The sequence below is a fragment of the Eublepharis macularius genome, chromosome 7, assembly GCF_028583425.1.
Source record: "Eublepharis macularius isolate TG4126 chromosome 7, MPM_Emac_v1.0, whole genome shotgun sequence".
Lineage (NCBI taxonomy): Eukaryota > Metazoa > Chordata > Lepidosauria > Squamata > Eublepharidae > Eublepharis > Eublepharis macularius.
Window position 1 is genome coordinate 91,261,137 of NC_072796.1, and position 22,034 is coordinate 91,283,170.

Sequence of the window (22,034 nt, forward strand, 5' to 3'; positions counted from 1 at the left end):
TGTCAGCTTTCTGAGCCTGAAGGAAATATCTTGTTGATTGGGAGATTCTCCCTGCTCTGTGGTCTGCATCACATGGTTTGATAATGGGCTGCTCTGAACTCATGGCCTTCCTTCTCCTCCAATTATAGCAGAGCTCTAGCAAGATACTTCATATGGTCTCAGCTGCTGTGTGTGTAAGCTGGTTGAGATGTTTGTATGCACTGCTGAGGTGCATGTATGCTCATTCTATTGCCTTGTCATGGCCTGCTGCACAAAAACCAGCTTAGTATTGCTATGGCAGGAGGAGGGTTTTCCTGATCACTCTTTGTGGCTATTGTTACCATGAAACATAATATTCTGGAGAGTGGCTAGGTTGGAAATGGGAGGCACTGTTACTGGATGGTCCCACTTTTATTTGGCCTACTGATTTGAGAAAGTTGTGCTGGGAGACTGGTTCTCGGCCCCATGGCATTTATGCTATGGGATCTCACAGGGATCCATCTTGTCCCTGTGATGTTTAACATCTATCTGAAACCAATGAGCATGAACATCCAGTGATTTGTAGTGAGGTGCCCCAATATGTGAATGATACCTAGCACTATTTCTCCTTACAAGCTGGGTTAGATGGGTCTGTAGAAGTTCTGAACAGGTACCCGAAGAAGGAAATGGAGTAGGTAAGAGCCAATAAACTGCAATTCAGTCCAGGAAAGAATGAGGTACTGTTGATCCATGGAGAAGCTGCTCAAGGATTTCAGAAACTACAGCTTATCCCAAATACTGTAGCCAGGCTATTGTCAATGCTAGATTATATCATCCCTTTGCTGAAGGACCTGCATGGTTACCCATTGTTTCCAGGCACAATTTAAAGTGCTTATTCTTATGTTTAAGGCCCCAAATGGCTTGGTGCCAAGCCTCCTGGACTGTCTCATCCCATAATGTCCAGCTTGCCAATTAAGATCTACCTCTTAAACCCTGATCTGTGCCTTCACCTGCAGAGATAAGGTAGATAAAAACTAGAGACAGGGCATTTTCAGTGGTGGCAGCTTTCTTTTGAAATGTCCTTCATCTTGAGACTTACCTGGCACCTACCATGCTTTATTCAAGAGGTCAAAATAATTTATTTTTTACCTAGACTTTTAACTAGTTGTTTTGGTCTTCTTTTTTTGCTCTGCTCTTCTTATGCTCACATTTTCTAAAAATAATAACCTGCATGAGGAGCACAGGGTCTGTATCATTCCTATGTAAATATAATGACAAATGTAATAGAAGTATTTATTTAGCTTGATTCTAGTACTGTTTTGCTATAGTAGCTTCTCAATTTAATGTTGCTTTTGATACGAAAATACGTACTGAATTGTAATCATGAGGAATCCTAGATTTTATTAAATGTTTTCTTTGGGAAAGATCGAGAATGTGTACAGCTGGGAAAATTGCAAATGCCATGTTGCTTGGGCATCACAGAGTTCAAAATTTTTCACCCTTGTGGCTTAAAAAAATCAATGTCATTATGTCTAGGAATTTCAAAGTCTTTTTGCCCTAGTGATCTGCATATGTTTTTGAAACAAGTATCTTAAGTGATCAAGGATGTTGTAAATACATTATAAAGAAAAAGGTTAATTGGCATCTGAAATGAAAATATGCTGTGCTAGGTTTCTTCAGTGGCTTGTTTAATTATGCATCTAACTATCTAGCTACTACAGATGATGTATTGGATTCTGTGACGCAGGACTGGAGTGGTACTTTCCTACACACATCTTTGACACCCTTTCCCAGCAAACCCTGAGAATCTTTGAAAATGTGATGCTGGAGTTTCTGCAGTTGTAGGAAGTTGCAGAACAAAAGCTACAAATACCAGAGACTCAGTGAAGAGGAAGAACTGAGTGGAATCAACACCATCTTCTACTGTCACTTGCACTGCTTCTGTTGGCACAAGAGCAAGCTAGGAGCAATTTTGCCCAGTTTTCCATCTTCAGTGCACCCCTCCCCACACACAGACTTTTTGAATAGATTAGCTGTTTGCAGTTTTCACAGGTTGCTGGGGAGGAAGGGAGAGGTGGGAAAGATCTACAGGAGCTTTTCATATACGCTTCATAGGAGTCAATCCAATATAGATTTATATAATCTCACCAAATACTAGTGATTTTATAGGGTTGTAAGGCTGACCAATAAAAAAGGTTTGGTCTGTGATTGGTTAAATACTGGGAAACTATTGTTAAAGCTAGATTAATAGAAAATGCTTTAAGCATCAGCAAACTTAATTCTGATGCTAATTACAAAAATAAACTAGTTAATGGTTATATTAATACATTTTAAAAGTTGTATTAAATTTTAACACTGACAGCAGCTAAAAGTTTTATGTTTTAAAAAAAACAGGATACAGCTTCAGGAGGATGCAGGTAAAGGGAGAGAATGGCAGGACAGAAGAGGGGCTATTTAACTCTCATCAGCTCATTTTCCTACCGAAAATTGCCATTTTCAGACTGCTTTTAAACCTGGAGCAGGGAGATACAGATACGTTCCTGCTGTTGTTTAACAGCACCCATGTTTTTTATCATCAGGAAAAATAGTCACAGAACTATGCTTTTAGTTCTGCCCAATGATAGCTAAAGTTTCTATAAATATAAATGAATCACTGAACAGTTCTCTTTTACTTTTATCCTAGAATATCAGAGTCATCCTACACTTACATGTTATTTTGAATGAAATTATAACAGAAGTAAAGCAAAGTGATTGCAGCTGTAAGTGAACTGAGCATGCAGCTGAGGCTAACTCTGCTTAGGATTTGTGGTGTTTGTGTGGTGTTAAAATTGTACGAGGCTTGCTTTATTCTAATTCTCTAGTTACAATACTATATGGAATAATTAAATTATTAAGATTTTTTTTACAGTATTATGTTGCTATTTATCTTTTGGGCAACTGAAAAAGAAGACTTTTGAGTTTTTTCTCTTTTCCTTGTATAACATAAACTTGGCTCTGCCTGTCAAAAAACCCACTCCAACTCATAGAATTTTCTCAGTGCCTAAATGTAGTTCAAATTCATGAAAACAACTTTACAAACTGAAGATTCCACCTTCTGCTCCAGTCTCCTTCATGACATGTCTCTTGTCCTTGTCTGCTCCTACACAGATCCTTTGTGCTGGAGTTGTGCACATAGTAAAACTTTTAAAAATCATTTGGCATGTTGTAGAAACCAGTTTCACGCATGAACATGGTTGTAATCAGATTGTTGTGACTGCTAACTCTTGGCCTTAATGCCAATAAGAAAAACGATAAGATGACAATAAGAAAAACAAATGGAGGAAATGGAGGAAACCCCACCTCCGTGAGAGTTAATTTAGGGTTTATCAGGAGTTAGTAGTCTGGTCTACAAATTCCAAAGCATAAAGACCAAAAGACTGCAGTTAGCAAGAGATAAACCAAAGCTGCTACAAAGTTTTCTGCATATTTCACACTGTTACCCAATGTTTGGACAATTTTATTTTGCTGTTTTAAAGTGTTTCCTCTTTTAAACATGGAAGCTGTGAAATCCTGCAGTGCAGTCTTTTGAAAGAGGGCAGATTATTGAGAGCTGTAGTTCTTGTAGTGATCAGTATGAATTCAGCCAGAAATCTCCCTGAGAGTTGTAGTGAAATCAAGAAAGGGCAGAGTGTCATAGGCAGGTATATGGCTGTAGCTTGCTTCACCCAGAATCTCTCTTCTCTCACAATATTTCATTGCAAGAGGAATTAATGAAGAGTCAATAGTAATACATTGAAAATTAAGGGAAATAATTTGAGAAGGTTTCTTCATAATTTCAGTTAAATAGCATCGTTGATAAAAACCTGCCTCTCAGCATTGCACAATTCTGTATGAAATTTGAAACTGAAAAAATCAGGACAGCTTTATGTATTTAGGAATTATAAATTATAAATGTTACTGGCTTTTGTGCATTCCAAAAGTCAGTGCTTTCTTGGTTAAAAAAGGTTATATAAGGTTGTCCCATATATAAGGTTGTGCCAAGTTCCACAAATTGTCCCCTCCCTCTGCAAATCCCCATTAGGGCTGTTCCTGAAGATCCATTAACCACCAAGAACAGCATTTTGGAGGACTCAGTAAGCAGAAGAGGGGGTACATAATTTTTCCAAATGGTGTGGTTGCATGTAGTTAGTGTTGCTGGGGCCCCCAGGAACTGTCTGGGGATGGGAGTGAACCATAGAGTTTTCCCCAAACATCAGAACTTCCCTGGCTTCCACCAGCACTGTGCTGACATCACTTTTGGGTGCACAGGGAATGCCATCAGTGTGTTGGAATGTTGTTGACATCCCCCTCCTATTTCCTGTCATTCCCTCCCCTTCCTGCCACTAAGCTGTGGCAGAAAGGGCAGTAGCACCAACATCAGCGGGGGAATGGTAAGTCTGAATGCAGACCATTATCTGGCAATCCTCACAACAACCCTGTAAAGTAGAGCAGTATTGTCTCCAAGGTATAAGTAGTGGTCTGAGACTGAGGTGCTTTCCGCACTGTCACTTTAAAGTGTTTCAGTATCTGTTCTGCTTCCCATGTTTGCAGGAGTTTCGCACATGCAAGGCAATCATGGGATGAAGAACCAATTTTTGTCAGCGGTATCCCCATTTTCCCCCCCTGCAAACATACCACAATTTTATTTTGAAGCTACTGCCAAGTTGCAGTTAGCGCAATTAATGTCAGTGCAAACTCTGTACTCTCCTTCTGCTTCTCTTCTCCCTCTCTCCCTTTCCCCAGGAGCTGATTGGTCTGTGCAGAATTAACCACTCCAATCCTCCTCAGCTCTCTGAACTCCTTTTCTGCCATTTTTTTTCAGTAAAGCAAGGTAAGGGTCATAAGGCTGCTTCTCCATTGGCTTCCTTCCTCCTGGGTATGCATGCACTCTCTTAAGACAGGAATGATTCCTAACGTTGCTGCTTATTCCCTGCTGGCTTTAAAAGTCAGAAAAGGGTTAAATGGCTGCTTTTCTCTTCCTCCCTGGGTGATATGAGCACACACTTCCCATCCCCCCCCAAAAAAACTAGGAATGAGTTGTAACGTTACTGCTCATTCTTCTTGGTTTTAAAAACCAGGAAAGGGTTAAATGGCTGCTTTCCCATCCTTCCTGGCATCTTCTCCTAATGTCAAAGAGGAAAAAAACCCAAGTGTTTTGCACAGCCCTTTGCAAAACAAAGTGGCAGGGAAGGGAATGAAGCAGCAGCGTTTTAACCCTTTCCTGGCTTGGTTTAAAAAATAAATAAATTAGAGAGGAACAAAAGTTCATGTTTTCCCCCAGAACTCTGCCAACAATTGCCTCACCAGTGGGCACAGGACAACCCAATCAACAAATACATGAGGGGGGGATGGGTTCCAACACTGCAACATTACTAAGCATGCGGGGGGGAGGGTGTCAGCTCCAGCCCCCACAAATGTGGCTCCAGACACATTTCAACTTGACAGCAGATACCAAATCACCTCTAGGTTGTACAGTGCAGAATGATGGGACCTCAAGTTGTTTCAGCACCAATCGGCATGAATGCTCAGCATCACTGGTTTAAAGTGTGCTATGCGGAATGGGCCTGAGAAGCTGTGATGGCTTGCCTAATGTAAGGTTGTCTGTGAGTTCAAAGCGGTGGTGAGAGTGGATTTGGGGACTTTCTCATTTTATTTCTACTCATCTTTACAAATGTTCACTAAACTCTTCTATTGTTGATTTACTGCCCCCCCAAAAGGTGCTACTAGTACTCAGTACCCGAAGGTACTGTCACAAAAATAGCCCTGCCAACAGTTCATTTTAATAAGCTCCATGTATTGCCTTGCAGTCCAGGTCTGTTTTGACTCAGTAATTACTCCTCTGTGCCTAAGAGTAAGACTCTCAAAATGAAAATGGGGTTAATATAGAATGGGCCGTAAGTGGCTCATACATGCTATGGATGTGCAACATCATGAACCAGGGGAGGAAAAGGAGAAAATGGGCAGTGTGCTTACTTCTTAGGAAAGGTCTGTTGTGCGTACGTGGTCAATGCATATTGACTGAGGGTTCTGATTCTGAAGCCTGGTTCTTTCTTATGAATATTCTTCTTGTGTGGACATAACACTGAAATGTGGACATATTGCATGTGTGCAGGCCTTTATTAGGAACATTTGAAAAATTGCATGTCCAGCCTGCCAGATAAGGTTTTCTTCCCAAGCCTTCCTCCCTGTGACTCTGCATGCAGAGATAAGGCAGGTGGCAACCAGAGACAGGGCTTTTTCAATCAAGGCACTTCACATTCAAAATATGCCTTCATTGAGAACTTGCCTGGCAACCTTGAGAACCAACCTTGAGAACTTGTTGGTGGTCCCTGGCCCAAGGTAGGCCCGCCTGGCCTTGACCAGAGCCAGGGCCTTTTCGGTCCTGGCACTGACCTGGTGGAACTCTCTGTCTGAGGAAACCAGGGCCTGGCGGGATTTATTATCTTTCTGCCAGGCCTGTAAGACAGAGATGTTCCGCCAGGCATATGGTGGAGGCTAGGTTGGGCCCCCACTGGCCACACTAAAGATCTGTCCACCACCCTACATATGAGCCAGCGCTTGAAAAGCAGTATTTTATCATTGCCATCTGAAGAGAAGCTGTTTTGTATGAAGTTGTTCTAATGTTTTTTATATTTAATGTTATTTGTATACTGTTTTATCTGTTTTTAACTGTATTTATATTAATTGAAATGTTGTACTCCACCCTGAGCCCGCCTAGCGGGGAGGGCGGACTAAAAATATAATAAATAAATAATAATAAATAAACCACCTTTCTATCCTTTAGGAGCCAGGTCAGAATATTTCTTTTCTCTTCATACATTAAACTGAGCAAACCTATCTTTAGAGCTGTTTTATGAACTTCTAGCCTGAGGAATGATTAATATCATTTTTAGGCTGCTGAATGTTGTTTTATGCTGTTGCTATGCCCATAACTTGCTTTACAGGCTATTTTAAAATCATTCTTATATTTTAAAAAGATGTTTTTGTGGTATTATGTTTACTTTACTTAGAGCAGATTTCTGGAAAGGCAGCATCTTTTATATCTAATCCTGAACCTTGCTCCAAGAGTGCAGATCATAAAACTCACTCAGTGGGACCTAGGGTTGCCAGCTTCAAGTTGGAAAATTCCTGGAGATTTCGGGGGTGAAACCTGGAGAAGGCAGGGTTTGGGGAGGGAAAGTACTTCAGCATAGTATAATTCCATATAATCCACCCTCCAAAGCAGCCATTTTCTCCAGGTGAACTGATCTCTGTGGCCTGGAGATCAGTTGCAATTCCAGGAGATCTCCAGCTACTACCTGGAGGCTGGTAACCCTAGTGGGACCAGATACGGATCAAGGCCTTGTTCTAATACTGGCAGAGGGGGACACCTAGGCTTGCAGAAAAAAACCAAATCTTTAAGGAGGTGCTTGCAAAAAACGAACTGGACAGACAGTATACAGGAGGAGGGAAGGTGGCAAAGAAGTCAGGCAGGAAGAAGAGGGAGCAGTTGAGACCAGCCAGGGAAAGGGAAGGAGGAGGATGACATTGGTAGCCAGTGGAGGAGTAGGCCAGAGAAGAAGCTGTGTGGGCAGCAGAGTGGCAGCAGTGTTTGGGGTGTGGAAAGGTGGCAACAGCAGTGCTCTTTGCTTTCATCTCCAGTAGCCGCATCAATCAAGAGACAAAGATGGATGAGCAGTGACACCTCTGATTATTTCTTTTACATTCCTTCCTCATCTCCTGTATGGGAGAGAAAGTAGGCATGCAGCAGTGGCTGTGGCCAGGTGGAGGAAGGTCAGCACTGTATTTTGTCTTTCTTCATTCCCCACTTGCTGCTCCAGTCCCCACATGGGAGAAAAAGTGGGCAATTCACCATGACCAGGATGAGGGCACTGCCCCTCCACCCCCACTGCTCCTGTTCTTCACAGATCTTCACTTGTAAATTTACTAAATAGAATCACGTACTGTTTATATATTTGTGTTGTGCCCTTATGAGACTCCGATGTGTCTGAGCCAGCAGAGCCAAGAGGAGGATCGTGCTGACAGGATTGCTTTCTCTCCCCCTTGGCAGTCATTGGCCATGTATAGAGGGTTAAGTAGTGCTTGCTGTTGTTTCTCAGCCTGGTGCTGCTGTTTTTCCTTCCCAGTTCTTATAGAGTAGAAGGATGGAATGTGAGGAGAATCCAGCAGTATTTTTCTTTAGTTCAACATGGTGGGCAGGGTGGAGGGGGAACAGATTATTCAAAATTATGCTTTCAGTTCCAGATGAGATTTAGTTTTCTATTATACTGAGTGTATCTGCTGCTATTCCCATTCTCTAAAGAAGAAAAGGTGAAAGACTACTGGGAAGGATTTCATTAGCAGACTAGTGATCCTGAATTTTCAGTAAGTTCATTTATGTGCTTTCTTGCCATTAACATGGGGCGGGGAGGAGAGGGATAGGGGTTGGAATGGTTTTGAAAACTAAAGAGAGAAAAGTGAAGAAAAATTGGGAGGGAGAGATGGAGAACTTGCAGCTATGTAAGTGGAGAACAGTTTGGAGGATTAAAGTTGGATGTATCAGTACTGGTCAAACACACTCTCCTGTTCACCACGTATAGTTAAAGGTAGCTCCACCCTTGCAGATTGTTATTAGTATTAGTATTACATTTCTAACCCGCCCTTCCTGCAAGTGGGCTCAGGGCGAGGTACAACAGTTATAAAAATATAATAAAATATTAAACAACAGTTCATAAAACAACCGTTCATATTATAAAATCAACAAACAGATAATAACTGTCCCAAGACAGGGTCAGTTCCAGATTCCTGCCCATCAACATACAGGAGGAGGGAAGCAGACAGATAAAATACTGCAACTCATACGTGGGTCAGCTAACAAATGGGCACTACATAGCCCCATATGACGAAAGTGGCCATTTTCGTCAGCACTGTCTTCCTCGACAACGCTACCATTAATTAATATCTTCACGGCTTGATTTCTCACAGCTGCGGAGCTTGCTACTACTCAATAACGCCAGAGAAATACTACAACGTGGCTGGATCTTGAAAGTTTCTACTAATTGATTGTGGACTTTCCATTTATGTTTCACTTATTGAGTGTGATTTCACTTTTGATTAATTTGCAATAGACACATATAATTCTATTTAGACTCTTAACTGTGCCTCTATTCACTTCTTTTTTTTCTTGGCCTCAACCATATGCCTGGCGGAACATCTCCGTCTTACAGGCCCGCTGAAATGATAGAAGATCCTGATGGGCCCGGGTGTCCTCAGACAGAGAGTCCACAAGTTTGGGGCCAGGACTGAAAAGGCCCTGGCCCTGGTCGAGGCCAACCAAGCCTCCTTGGGGCCAGGGAGCACCAGCAGATGTTTTCCAGCTGATTGGAGTGTTCTCTGGGGCACATACGGGTAGAGGCGGTCCCTCAGGTATGCTGGTCCCAGTTCGTTTAGGGCTTTATAGGTCAAAACCAGCACCTTAAACCGAATCCGGAATTCCACGGGAAGCCAGTGGAGCTGCTGCAGAATTGGTGTAATATTTGTCCTATAAGGAACACCCATCAAAACACATGCAGCAGCATTCTGGACCCACTGTAGTCTCCGGATCATACCCAAGGGCAGCCCTGCATAGAGCGAGTTACAGTAATCCAACCTGGAAGTGACCGTTGCATGGATCACTGTTGTTAGGTCCTGGGCTGAGAGATAGGGGGCTAGCCGCCTGGCCTGCCAAAGATGGAAAAAAGCAGCCCAGGCAACCGTCACAATCTGGGCCGCCATACCAATCTGGTATGGAGGCCTAGTGCCCGTACCAATCTGGGCCTCCATAGATAAGGAGGAATCCAGGATCACACCCAAACTCCTGACTGATGGTACGGGCACAAGTGGTTCCCCGCCCCCAAAGGCTGGGAGATGGATCCCCTCCTCTGATAGCCCACAGCCCAAGTACAGGACCTCTGGTGAGAGCACACTTGTGAATGGAGGTAGGATAATAATCTTGGTTAAGTAATTGTGGGAAGTGTATATGTCTCTAATTTGCATCTGTTCCTGGGATCTCTGTGGATGGTGAAATTCACAAACACTGGGAGAGGCAGCCTGAGAGTCCAAAATGGGCTGGGAAAAGGCCTCTCCTGCACCCCACTCCATACCCTACCACATCCTTTCATTGGAGGGATGCCCAAAGTATGCAATGCCAGTCATGGCTGCAGAATTGCCACTGGGATGGCCAGCTGAACAGATGAGGTGGCCATTGCCACCTGCAGTGAGTAACACAACTTTCTGGCAGTCAGATTTGGCACAGACAAGTTGTGCAGCAGCCTGCATGTTCATGACCATTCTCCCTTTCTACTCATTGACTGAGAACCCGGAAGGGGAGGGGTCATGTGCTCAGGGAAGCCACAACATGTACTCATACTGTGAGCTGCAAATAAATGAAATTGCGAGTCACAAATCCATAAATGGTGAGGGTCTATTGTATAGAGCTTGTGTTCAAAGATAATTTATATAATGCTAAGCACTTAATGAGTGTTGTAGAACTTTGGGTTTGTTGATGCATATTTTTCTTCTCATACAAGCAGGATCCCCATCACTCATTGAGTGAGCCACTTGATTTTCTGTGGTGTTCTCTCATACATCCCGGGGAGTGGGGGAGTGTATGTATGTTGGAGGGTGGAGAAATTGTGCAGCTGCATAAGTTTTTCCAATCTAATTAGCACCCCATCGAGAATGCAGTAGCTGCATGGGAGAGACCCGCACAGTTGGCACCACCCATATGCTCGTGTATGTGTGCATAATATAAGTAACATACAAACTACATCCGTGTGGGATGGAACCCTGGGACAGGATTCTCCTGCAGCTTTTGATCTTGATGTTCATTTCAGAAATGTCAAATAATTCTCACTTTATTTTAATAAATGTTAATGTTTTAAATGCACATTACCTTATATATTTCTAGAGTTGTTAGCTTCAGTTTTATAGTAATAATTGCCTATCCTCAGATTTTAAGATATTGTGAGGTGGAAATCCCAGTTTAAAATACTGCCCTGTGATATTGAAAGATTGTTTTCAAGTTTCAGCTATGGAGGATTTGGCCCTGTTTATTGCTTAGTTTGAAATGCATTTTTGATGGTGGCTGCTGTTGTATTTCCTGCTGTTTTAAGTCTTTCTCATGTTGTGCTGCTTCCTTTATTCTTTGTCTGCCTTAAATCTCCCTTGTATTTTTCTACATCGCTAACCTTATTTTGTCACACTGCCATTTTGCTAGTGCATTCTTCTGAGTAAGTGTGCCATGCCTGTAAATGGTGGAACATAGGGAGAAGCTATGAATTGGTATCCTGGTTGAAATCTGAAATGATACCCATGGTATGTGTATGTTTTTGTTAAAAGTCAAAATACTGGAAAAAGGCTAGTCTTTAAATGAGAGAAAGCTGCATGTATTTTTTAAAGGATAACAGCAAAACAGTTTCCAGTTATCCCAAACTGATAAGTTCTGAATGTGTTGCCTATGAGTTTATTTTTATATATGCAGTTATAGAATACACCTTTTACTATATGCAATACTAAACTTTGAATTTGTAGCCCCCAGACGGTGGCTGAAGATCTGGAAATACAACTGATCTCCAGGCAACAGAGATCAATTCTCCTGGAGAAAATGGCTGCTTTGGAGGGTGGATCTATTTATACCCTGCTGAGGCCCCTCCCCTTCCCAAACCCCACCCTTTCCAGGCTCCACATCCCTCCCCCCCAATCTTTAGGAATTTCTCAGCCCAGAGCTGGCAACTTACACAAATTCATCTGTGTTGCCTTTGAAACTGGAGAGGTCTGTGTAACTCTTGATTGTTATAGGCAGTTGATCTAAACCAGTAGGTGAGATTTGTGTTACTTAACTCCAAACTGTAGAACAGTGTTGTAAAATCTACTTCAGCTGAAATAGAGCATGTTGCTTTTTCTACATCTTAACTTTATTATGAATCTGTATTGAATTATGTCCTTTAATTGGTTGTATATTTTACTAAATACAGTGGTTTCCTGGGCTTGGCTATTCATCTGAAATTAGAATTGAAATAAAATCTCATGGAACTGTTGTCTTGTTTCCTATATAAAGAGTGTTTGTGTGTGTGCGTGCACACCTGTGTGCATGCACTCAAGTTTTTATTTATCAAGAATACAACTTGGAAGTCCCATGAACAGGTTACTGTATATATTTCAGTATGAGAATCCTTGTATCTTGTTGAATTATACAGATCATACGTGATTAGACACTTATTATTATAAATAGGAAAAATAAGAGGTGTTTTGTGCCGATAGAGATGCTACAAATTCCTTACTTGACTTCTTGGTTTATATGCAGTTAGACAATCCGTATGTCTTAAACAGTAGAAAAGGCAAGGAATCGTTTATACTTTTCAGCCTTTCTGCAAATTAACATTTTTATCAGACCTGAGCTGTGCTGTTCTTCAGTATGTTAAGCCTGTTATTCTTGCGCTAAAGGTGCGCTCAGAGTACCTTAACTGTTATTAAATTAAATTGTATGCTTAGCTGTGATTTATAGAGGTCACCAGTGAAACGCACTAGCCTGTCAACTTGCTTTACCTGGCAGCAGTTCAACTTCGACAGGCTTACCTTTGATTTAAACAAATTTGAGAAATATGTAAAGTTTGGGAAGCAGTTTTGCACTGATTTGATAAAAGAAACCACAAAATGCTGCAGCGCAGGTGTTGAGAATGTTTGAAAGCTGATTGAGGGAAGCAGATGGCTTTAGTCAGTGGCATCCAGCCAAAAGAGCAGGTGCTGGTCATGTGACCACTGGTTACCAGGGTAATCTGATTGCTCTTGGCGTGCAGATGAAAGGAAAGGGGCCCAGTGTTCAGCTGTAGTATTGTATAATTTGTGGCAGTTAGAGCGGAAATAAATGCTGGAAATGGAGCCTCATAGTAGGGGAGACTTCTGTCCATGTGTTGTATAGGCACTAGGATGGTTGGAACGGGAACTGCTGTACAGATTCATTTTTTAAAAAATGATCTGTCTTCTGTAGCCTTTGTAATGATGTTAAACATTACAAGTTTCAGAATTTTTTTAAAGAGTGTATATGTCTTATGTCCTTCAAAATTTGATTTTCTGAAACCAGTAAGATTTTAAACCCTTTATGAATGAACTTGTGTTATATCAAAATAAAATAACTAAATAAAATAACTAAATAAAATAACAGAAGTACCTTTTACAATAACTTTAAATAAAATATACCTTTCTTTTAAAAAACACTTTCTGTTTTAAAATGATCCAATTCTCCTGCCTTGTTTTTCACCCTTCCAACAAGTTTGAATACTCAGGCAATTTTCCACTAAAATACTTGGCAAACTAAAATCACAACTGTATCAACACAACTGTATGTGGCATAACTGAATATTACATATTATTTGTTGTATTGCACTTCTGATACAGTTGAGACTTTGACAGTGCAATCCTAAGAGGAGTTATTCCAGTCTATGTCCACTAAAATCAATGGGCTTAGACTAACATCAGTGGGCTTAGACTAGAGTAACTCTGTTTAGGATTGCTCTGAAAGTTTCTCAAAACTAAGCACACATCTATATATCTTAGTTTTGCCGCATGTTTTAAAAGTAATTTAAATATTCATAACTATTTTAGTACAAAAAAAATTGAGGAAAGTGTACTAGGATAGTGAGTCTAAACAATTTAAGCCCATTTGGAATTTTCCCATGTGTTTTGTTTTACACATTTGACATGTTCAAAATTACTATCTTAAAGAAAATATTGTATATGAAATCTTGTATGCTTTTGGTATGCTGAAGGTAAGTTCAGCAGCATGAGGTCCTCCATCTCTGTTGAGACAGGGGACTTCCTGCATCTCCTGTCTTGCCCTGTTTTGGAAATCCGTATTCCCGTACTTTTGACATCCGCTTGAGAAATAAGGGAAGTGTGTGCTCTGTGTGTGGGGTGGGGGTGGGGGTGGGGGGGGTAAACTGCTTTTATGCAATTTAATATTGGATATATCCAAGATCAGGCCGTTGAGCTTTTCTGTGAAATTTTCTTCTCTTTTGACTGCTGATCATTGGACTAGCATGGACAGTTGTTTATGGATTTGTGTATTGTACAATAGCTACATGTATAAAGTGAGTAGGAAAAATATCACAATGACACAACAATTAGTATTAGTGATATGTAGATGGTTCATTTTTAAAATGTTAATAAGATCAATGTTATTGAAACAGCCAAAAGAGAAGTGTTTGAAAGTAATTACATTCTATTTATTCAAAATCTGATCGAGGATGTTTATGTTTTAGTAACAAGAAATCAGAATCAGAATCCAGTGCAGTGAAGAAAAAGGTCAACAAGGGAAAAGAAGGTTCTGAAAATTCCGATTTGGAAAAAACGCCACCAGGATCACCACATCCTGAGGAGGAAGATGATTCAGGAGTTCAGGTAGTACCATTATTCAATAGTTATCATGCTTAGATTTATTGAGCACAGTGTAAAATGTTAGTGGAAAACAAGTTATCTTAGTTTTATTTAAACTCATGAGTCTTCTCTTGGTAGAAATATTAATGTGATTTTTTTAAAAAATAGGGATCATATTAGTTTGGAGTTGAGCTTAATTAACCTTTTACCTAAACTTTTTGAGTTGGAGTAAGGAGGGTAAGAGGAGGACAGTACGTGTGCATTCATTGCTTAATATTTCTGGTTCAGAGATAAAGCAGGTGAGAATATCACTGATTATTTGCACTACAATGTAGTTTGCCATTGTTGTATCATCACTTTAACTATAACACTTACGACACTTTCTGGGTTTTGTTCTTTTCAGAATAAATATACCAGTATATTTTTTTTTGCTGCCATGTTGAGCTGACCTTTTCAGTGAGCTTTCAGCTATAGCCCCAAATTCTTTTTTCAGCTTAGGGTCCCAAGTTGGACCTTAGGCCAAGCCACAGCCAGCATGCTCTGGGAGAAGATGTTGGCAGGACCTGGTGTATCAGTGTCCTTATGTCACTTACTGTAAAAACCAGAAGTGACATGGAACGGTGATGACCCTCTCACAAGTCTTTCACACGATCTGCCACCCCACCCTAAACCTCCTTTCACAGGTTTAGGGCCTCCCAGGCAGGTAAAGGCCCCCTGTCTAGCCTCCACTTTAGCAGGCAGAGAGCCCTGACCCAAATCCTCACAGGGTCCCCTCTCTCCTCTTCCAGAGGCTCCACCAGACTAAGGTTGCCAGATCCCTATACCCTCCCAGCAGGGAGGCGAGGACCTGGCATTTACCTCGTGCAGACAGTATGTTTGCCTTTGTATGTGCGCTTTGCACATGCATGCTCTGGCACTTGCACAATGACGTCACTCCCAGCCATGAGAGCACTCTCTGCGGGGCAGATTCAGCCAGTTTGGGGCCCCAATCAGCCCAAAACAAAGCGTGGGAGTGCTCCCACAGCTGAGGCAACCATGTCACTTCTGGAAGTGATGTCATCGCACCCCTTGGGAGTGCACGCACTGCACGTGCTCCTGGGTGCCTGCCAGTGGCGTGCGACCTCCCAAGGGCTTGTCACCTCTTGCTGATTGCTGGGAGTTTGCCTGCCACCAGCAGGCACCTGGGAACCCTACACCAGACAGGCAGCCAGTCCTCTGTGTTTACCTCCACTCACTTAGCTACAGCCCGGGGCTCCTGGGGAAAAGAGAATTTAGTGGTTACTTTCCCTTTATATATACTGTCACCATTTAAACTTGGCTCATTTAAGATGACCACTGTTTGAGGCCTGTGTGTGCGATATATTCTCTCAGCCAACAATTTCAAGCCAGTCATTTACAAGATGGAACATAGGAGTGAATAGATTTTAAACCAATAAACAAACTGGAGTCAAACAGAGAACGTTTCCATGTAAAAGAACAGGTTTGTAATCAGCTAGCAATATCTCTGCTGCCTCTCCTCAGCAGAGTCAAAACACTTCTCCCTCAGCAGCTCCCAAAAATCCTTTTTTCCCCTTCAGTGGAATCTAATTGGCCCAGCATTCTGCCCACTCCTGTTGGCTGTCTCTCAGGAGAGGCAGAGCTGGAGCCAGTCCTGTCCATCATGCATGGTGCTGTAGCATTTTGTAAAAGCTTATGTCACTTATGGTAACTGGTAGTGATGAAGTACGTCAGTGCAGCAGCAACACATCAAGACTCTCACTGGCACCAGAGACACCGATGGGCAACAAAGCAACAGGAGACCTGGCATCCCTAGTTGAACCCCATCATCATATACAGAAACACGCTCATCCCTGTCATTATCTCATTATATTTACTTATATTGGTTCAACTCAAGATGTTAGCACTACAAAATCAGAAGTTGTAGTAATTCAGAGTGTCCTACAAGTTATTCGGACCGCTTAAAAGTCCTGAGTTGCAAATCCCCTTGAAACTATAATTAAAAACATGATTTGGAGGCAATTTCTAGTTAGCATTGATGATGGATCATTTCAAGCTACAGCGAGAGAAAACTAGAAAATAGAAGAGATACTTGACATAAGAAGAAGAATAGAGCATACAAGTTCCAAAGGGTGTGCCCAAATGCCAAGCTAGGGTTTGGCAATTGGGCAATGTTGCATCTGAATTGAGCAATGGAATACTTATCTAGCCCACCATTTAAGATCTGCCTCTCCCTGCCTTATGTGCCACCACCTTCAGAGCTGAAGTGGATAGCAACTAGAGAGGGTATTTGCTATAGTGAAACCTTGCCTCTGGAACACCCTTCCCCTTGCCTAGCATCTGCTTTACTTTCTTTTAGGTGCTAGACCAAAACACATCTTTTTACCCAGGGTTTTAATTAGGAGCTTAATCTTACCAGCTTTTTAATGGTCTGCTGCTATTTTATGGATAGTTTTCACACTGTAACGTAGTGGTTAAGTGGTTGAGCTCCAAACCAGCACTGCTGATTCACATCCCACTACTGCCCTGAGCTCAGTAGGTGGTGTTGGGTAAGCCACTCCTCTCAGCCCCAGCTATAGAAATAACTGACTTTGTTCACCGCCTTGAGTGGGGCATTAATCTGTCTAGCCAAGCGGTTGGGAAAGAACTTTTGGGGACTCAATATTGTCTGCTTCGGAGGTAACCATCCTGAACAATTTGGTATCATTTGCATATGTAGTTGCCTTACATTAGAACTGATTCCAGATTATATATGAACATCAGAGAGTACCATTCTTACATAGATCTTGGGGAGCCCCTATGCATGCATGCCTTAATTATGAGATCTGTTGTTTTACTCATCTTTTTAACCATAAGAGGACATCTTACGTAGTTACTATGTTTTGTTAAGAGCACTGGTGAGAGACTTTATGAATAGCATTTTCATTGACCGAGAATACGTCCATCCAGTCACTTAATCTACAGTTTTATTGATGCTCAAATAATTGTAAAAGGTTACTGAGGCAGAAAGTATGGCGATTTTCTCTGCTTGTTCTGCTAGTCTTCTTTTATATTTTTAGCAGTTCTGGTCTTAAGTAACAAGTGAATAGGACCTGAAATTATCTATTAAAATACTGGGTTGGATCCAGAGTGAATTTTCCACTAACAGAAGGCATTTCCATCTGCTGAACAGTTCTGTCTACTTCCCACTTCAGCCTGTTGATCTCCCCAGTGCTGCTCCTGGGGAACAGGGGACCCTCAAGAATATCATGAGAGCAGATCGTGGGTCTTTAGCAGAAAGGAGAAATTGATGGAAATTATGCCTCCCCTTGTGTATGTGGAAATTTAGTCTAGATCTAACCTACAGTTTAATTTTGGGACTGCAGTCCCTGCTTTTAACAGATCCCAGGAAAATATTTTATTTCTCTTCATGCTCTCTCCAGCCCAAGGACAAGGAGTACCTATTATGATATAGAAGACTTAAAGGCCTTCTTCTCTCCCAGTTCAGTGGCAAATGGATTTCTGAGTTAGATGGTTCAAAGAGTACACAGGAATTGCCTAGAGTAGACCCTTGCCATTCACAGGAATGCCATTCCTGGGATCATAGTGAATGGTGAAATCCACAAATACCAAGGGCAGGGAGTCTGCTGCTTTCAGGGGTGGACTGGGATGCCAAACAGCCCTGGAAAGGGCCCTACCCAGTCATAGAAAGAGGCCTGGATTGGGTTAATCATACGGAGTATGGTTTGGGGTTGTGTAGCAGTGGCCACCTCATTTGCCTGGCTTCAGTAAGTCACAGTGCTGTAAACGGAAACTGCCATGCGACAAACCTCGCCGGGCTGACAAGGCGGGCACCATACAACTCATCCAGCATGCACATTTCCGCCCAGTATAGACACCGTTCTGAGAAGTTGGCAATTGTGTGGAGGGAGGCCAGAGTTCTTGTTTTGCCCTTCCTCTCCCAACATGTGGAGAAGTCATGTTTTCAGGACTAGCTGTATCACATGGTTTGGCTGCAGACTACAAATAAGTAAAATCACACATTTTGAGGACCTACTTTATACAGAAAGTTTTCTTTGTGGTCTCTCTGTAATTCCACAAATAAGGCCTGTGCAGAAGCAGATTCTAAATATTCTTAGAACTCTAACTAATGAATTGGTGCCAGAATTGGCACTCCCAGGAGAAAAATTTCGATTCATTTTGCATGAAGGGGAAAAGTGAGCACCTTTCTGTTTGGTTCTCTTTTAACTGTCACACTGGGTGATTCCACACTAGTTGTTTTCTGTGGTTCAGCTTCCAAATGACCTCAATTTTAATTTGCATTTCTACACGTGGGAAGGTGATACAGGCAGCAGCTTCAAAGTCTGTTTTGTTCGTTTTTTCCCCATCATGGTTTACCCCAACTTATGTGTCCATTCGCTGCAGATGAGGGTTTTTAAGACAAAATTCTTTATCCAATGTTCTCCCCACCCTTGCCCTCCTCTCCCATCCGTCAAATAAACTTAATTTGATTGGTCAATCACATTTTCTAAGCCACACCCCATCTTTCCCTTCCTCTCTTGTTTCCCTCCTTTAATTTTTTTTTAAGCGTTGCAATGTTTCTGCATGTATCACATGATGACAACTGTCCAATAACAGGTCCCTTTTTCAAGGCACCAAATTTTGTGCCTCATGCTCACTGAAAGCTTCTGAGGCAGAGGGAAAGATGGAGGGGCCTAAGCGTTCGAATGGCAGTCGAGGAGTGTCATGGAGGGAGAAAGAGACCCTGGATGTACTCGATTTATGGGGAGAGGAGAAAGTTCAAGAAGCCCTTTCCATTTCTTACAGAAACATAGACATATTTGAGCACATATTAGAGCAGATGAGGAAAAGGGGACGCTGCAGGACAGCAACAGGAAGGCAGGAAAGATAGAGGCGGGGTCATCAGTAACATTTTTCCCTCCAAATGTCAATAACCAATACTCATTCCATGATAGCGGCGGGAAATGCTCTGACTTATCCTATGTGTTTGTTTGATGCAATGTTTATGTTACGTTTTTTTTAAAAAAAATTAAAAAATGGAGAAGATGTGTCTGTCGACATCCCCCCAAAAACCGGTTAGAAATTGATTTTTATGTGAGCAAATTCCGCATGATGGACTTGGAGCATGAGGAAATGGAATGTCAATGCGAAGCAACAGCATTAATGTGGAATCAGAGAGCAATGGATTTGTAAGACTCAACTGCAACACAACTGCTCAGAAAGTCCAAACAAACTCGATCATGCGGAATCCCTCATTGTGAGCAACTTTGAATTCAGGATTCACACTTTAAAATATAAAGGTCTATGGCATTTAAGGCCATACAGATAGGTTTGAAATAGTATGGGTGTCCGGCGCCTGCCCGCGGGCCCTGGACGAGCAGCCCCCCCCCCCGGCCTCCCTCCGGCCCTCCTCACCTTGGCGGGCCCAGGCCTGGGGTGGCCAAAAAAGCGGCAGGGACGGCCTCAGTGGCAGCAGAAGTCCCCAAGATGGCCGTGGCGGCGGCAGAAGCGGCGGAGACGGCCGCGGCAGGAGTGGCCGCGGTGAAAGCAAAGGCGCCCGTGGCGGCGGCCAAGGCGGGGACAGGCGCGGCCCGGCATGGCCGGCGGCTGGGGTGAGCGGCAGCAAGGCGGTGCGGGCACGATGGCGTGGTGCGGCCTCCCGGCAATGCGGCGGGCATGGCCGCCACCCCTGACGGCCACGCCAGCCACACCCCAGCCCGGGACGCTGAGGCTGCACGCGGGCCTGCGCCCGCCAGCGGGGAGGTGGGCGACGATTGGGCACGGAGGGAGGCGGGACGGGCAAGCACACGGGGGAAGGGGAGGCAGCCGGGTGGAGGGAGGCTCAGCAGGAGGCCGCAGCCTGGAGCGGGGCAGTGCCTGGACCTCTGGCCCCACCTGCTCCGGGTGGTGGGCCTGGCCCTGGGGCAGGGTCCTGGGAGCGGGGGTGGAGTTAGGAATAGGGGGAGGGATAAAAGAGAGGGCTTCAGAGCCCAGGCCAATGAGTGTGAGGAAGAGAGAGTGGGGACCAGTCTGTATCTGCGGTGAAGAGGAAGCTGTCCCAAGGCGACCAGGGCAATCAGGCCCGTGCCTACCCCAATTCTGAGGCCTGCAGGGGAGGAGCCCTCCCCTGCCCCCAGTCAGAGAAGCACGGCCGATGAGGTGGCCAGCGTCAGGGAAGGAGGCGGACCCGTTCGGGGGCAGCCAGGACGGCCACCCCAACCTCGTCAGTGCACACAACCCCGTCCGACCCTGACAATGGGCAAAACCTGACGATGTTGTAGAAGTTAGAGGGAGGACTAAGCAGTCAAAGAGACTTTAGCTCCCAGTGTATCTTCTCTAACAAGTAAAAAGAAATTGATTGTACAAAGTAAGCATATATAGAAACAAGTTTCTTTAGTCTGTATAAGTTATGTACATCGTAGCACTTTTTAAGCATGCATAGCTGTGGTTTTTGCTCCTTTCTAAGGTACACTTTCCTTGCATAAATACCTCCTCTCTAAAGAAGCTATATAGTGGTATACTATTTCAGAAAACATTATAACATGAAAGCATTTACTCCACAAAGAATATTCTTGGGAACAGGAGATGATAAAAAAGTGTGTTCTTTAGGTAATGGCCCACTTTGTATATGACCAGAAGAGTATGGGAATTTCCTCCTTATGGTAGCAAGTAACATCAGTGTGATGGAGCTTTGTCAGTGAGAGCACATGACATAGTTCTACTGTACCATAGTGTCTTTCTGTCTCAGAATTAGGCAGTGTCTATATGGCATGAACATTATTATTCTTCTATCTATTATTCTTCTATCTATTCTTCTATCTATTCTTATTATTATTATTCTTCTATCTATTATTCTATTATTCTTCTATCTATTCTTCTATCTATTCTTCTATCTCCTTACAGGGCCACAAACTGGCAGCTTGCATTTTGCTATGATAATATATGAACTGGGTGTGCTTCCCCAAGGAAGAGCTTTGCATTGTTCTGTAACTCGTAGATTGTTACATTCTTCTACCACCTGTGGCACCTACAAGAATACAGTTACATGTTTTACTAGTAAGCTTTTATTGTGTTTCATCATGAGAAGCAGAATCATCTCCCAATCTGGATTTTAGATTTCCTTTGGTGAAGAGATCATTGACTTCCTGCCTGTGTCTTCCTTTCAAAACACAAATGCTCTCCTTTGCAGAGCTTTACTATTGCCAGTGAATAAAGTGGCCATTTATCATGTAAGATTTTGTTGTTGTTGTTTTCTTTTTTAGAAGAGGCGCTCTAGCAGACAAGTTAAGAGAAAGCGTTATACAGAAGACCTGGAGTTCAAGATTTCGGATGAGGAGGCTGATGATGCAGATACTGCTGGAAGAAACTCTCCTTCAAATACTTCTCAGTCTGAGCAACAGGTCAGTTCATATTTATGTTCTTCAGACAGAGGGCAGACTGAAAATTCTGTAATGACTTAGACTGTTAAACATTTAAACATTGGGTTTTCTTCCATCTTAGCTTGGATCAACATGCAAAAGGAAATTAGTTGTTTAGGTTCTTAAGGGCTGTGTTCAATATGCCTACAATATGTAATTCAACACAATTTAGTAAAATTAATGGTCTCTGCTGAAAAGCCTAAAAATGGCTCCAAAGAGACTGAATTTACCTCTGTGAATTCAGTGGTCTGG

The 22,034-nt window shown here is 42.7% G+C and overlaps 1 protein-coding gene across 1 annotated transcript in view; it reads left to right on the top strand.

Moving 5' to 3' along the window:
• CHD7 (chromodomain helicase DNA binding protein 7) overlaps nucleotides 1–22,034 on the top strand; it is a 279,962-nt gene that overhangs the window by 169,243 nt on the left and 88,685 nt on the right. The window contains exons 5-6 of the mRNA XM_054984544.1: nucleotides 14,253–14,391; nucleotides 21,627–21,764. Of these exons, the coding sequence (XP_054840519.1) occupies nucleotides 14,253–14,391; nucleotides 21,627–21,764 (277 nt within the window). The remainder of the gene's footprint in view (nucleotides 1–14,252; nucleotides 14,392–21,626; nucleotides 21,765–22,034) is intronic.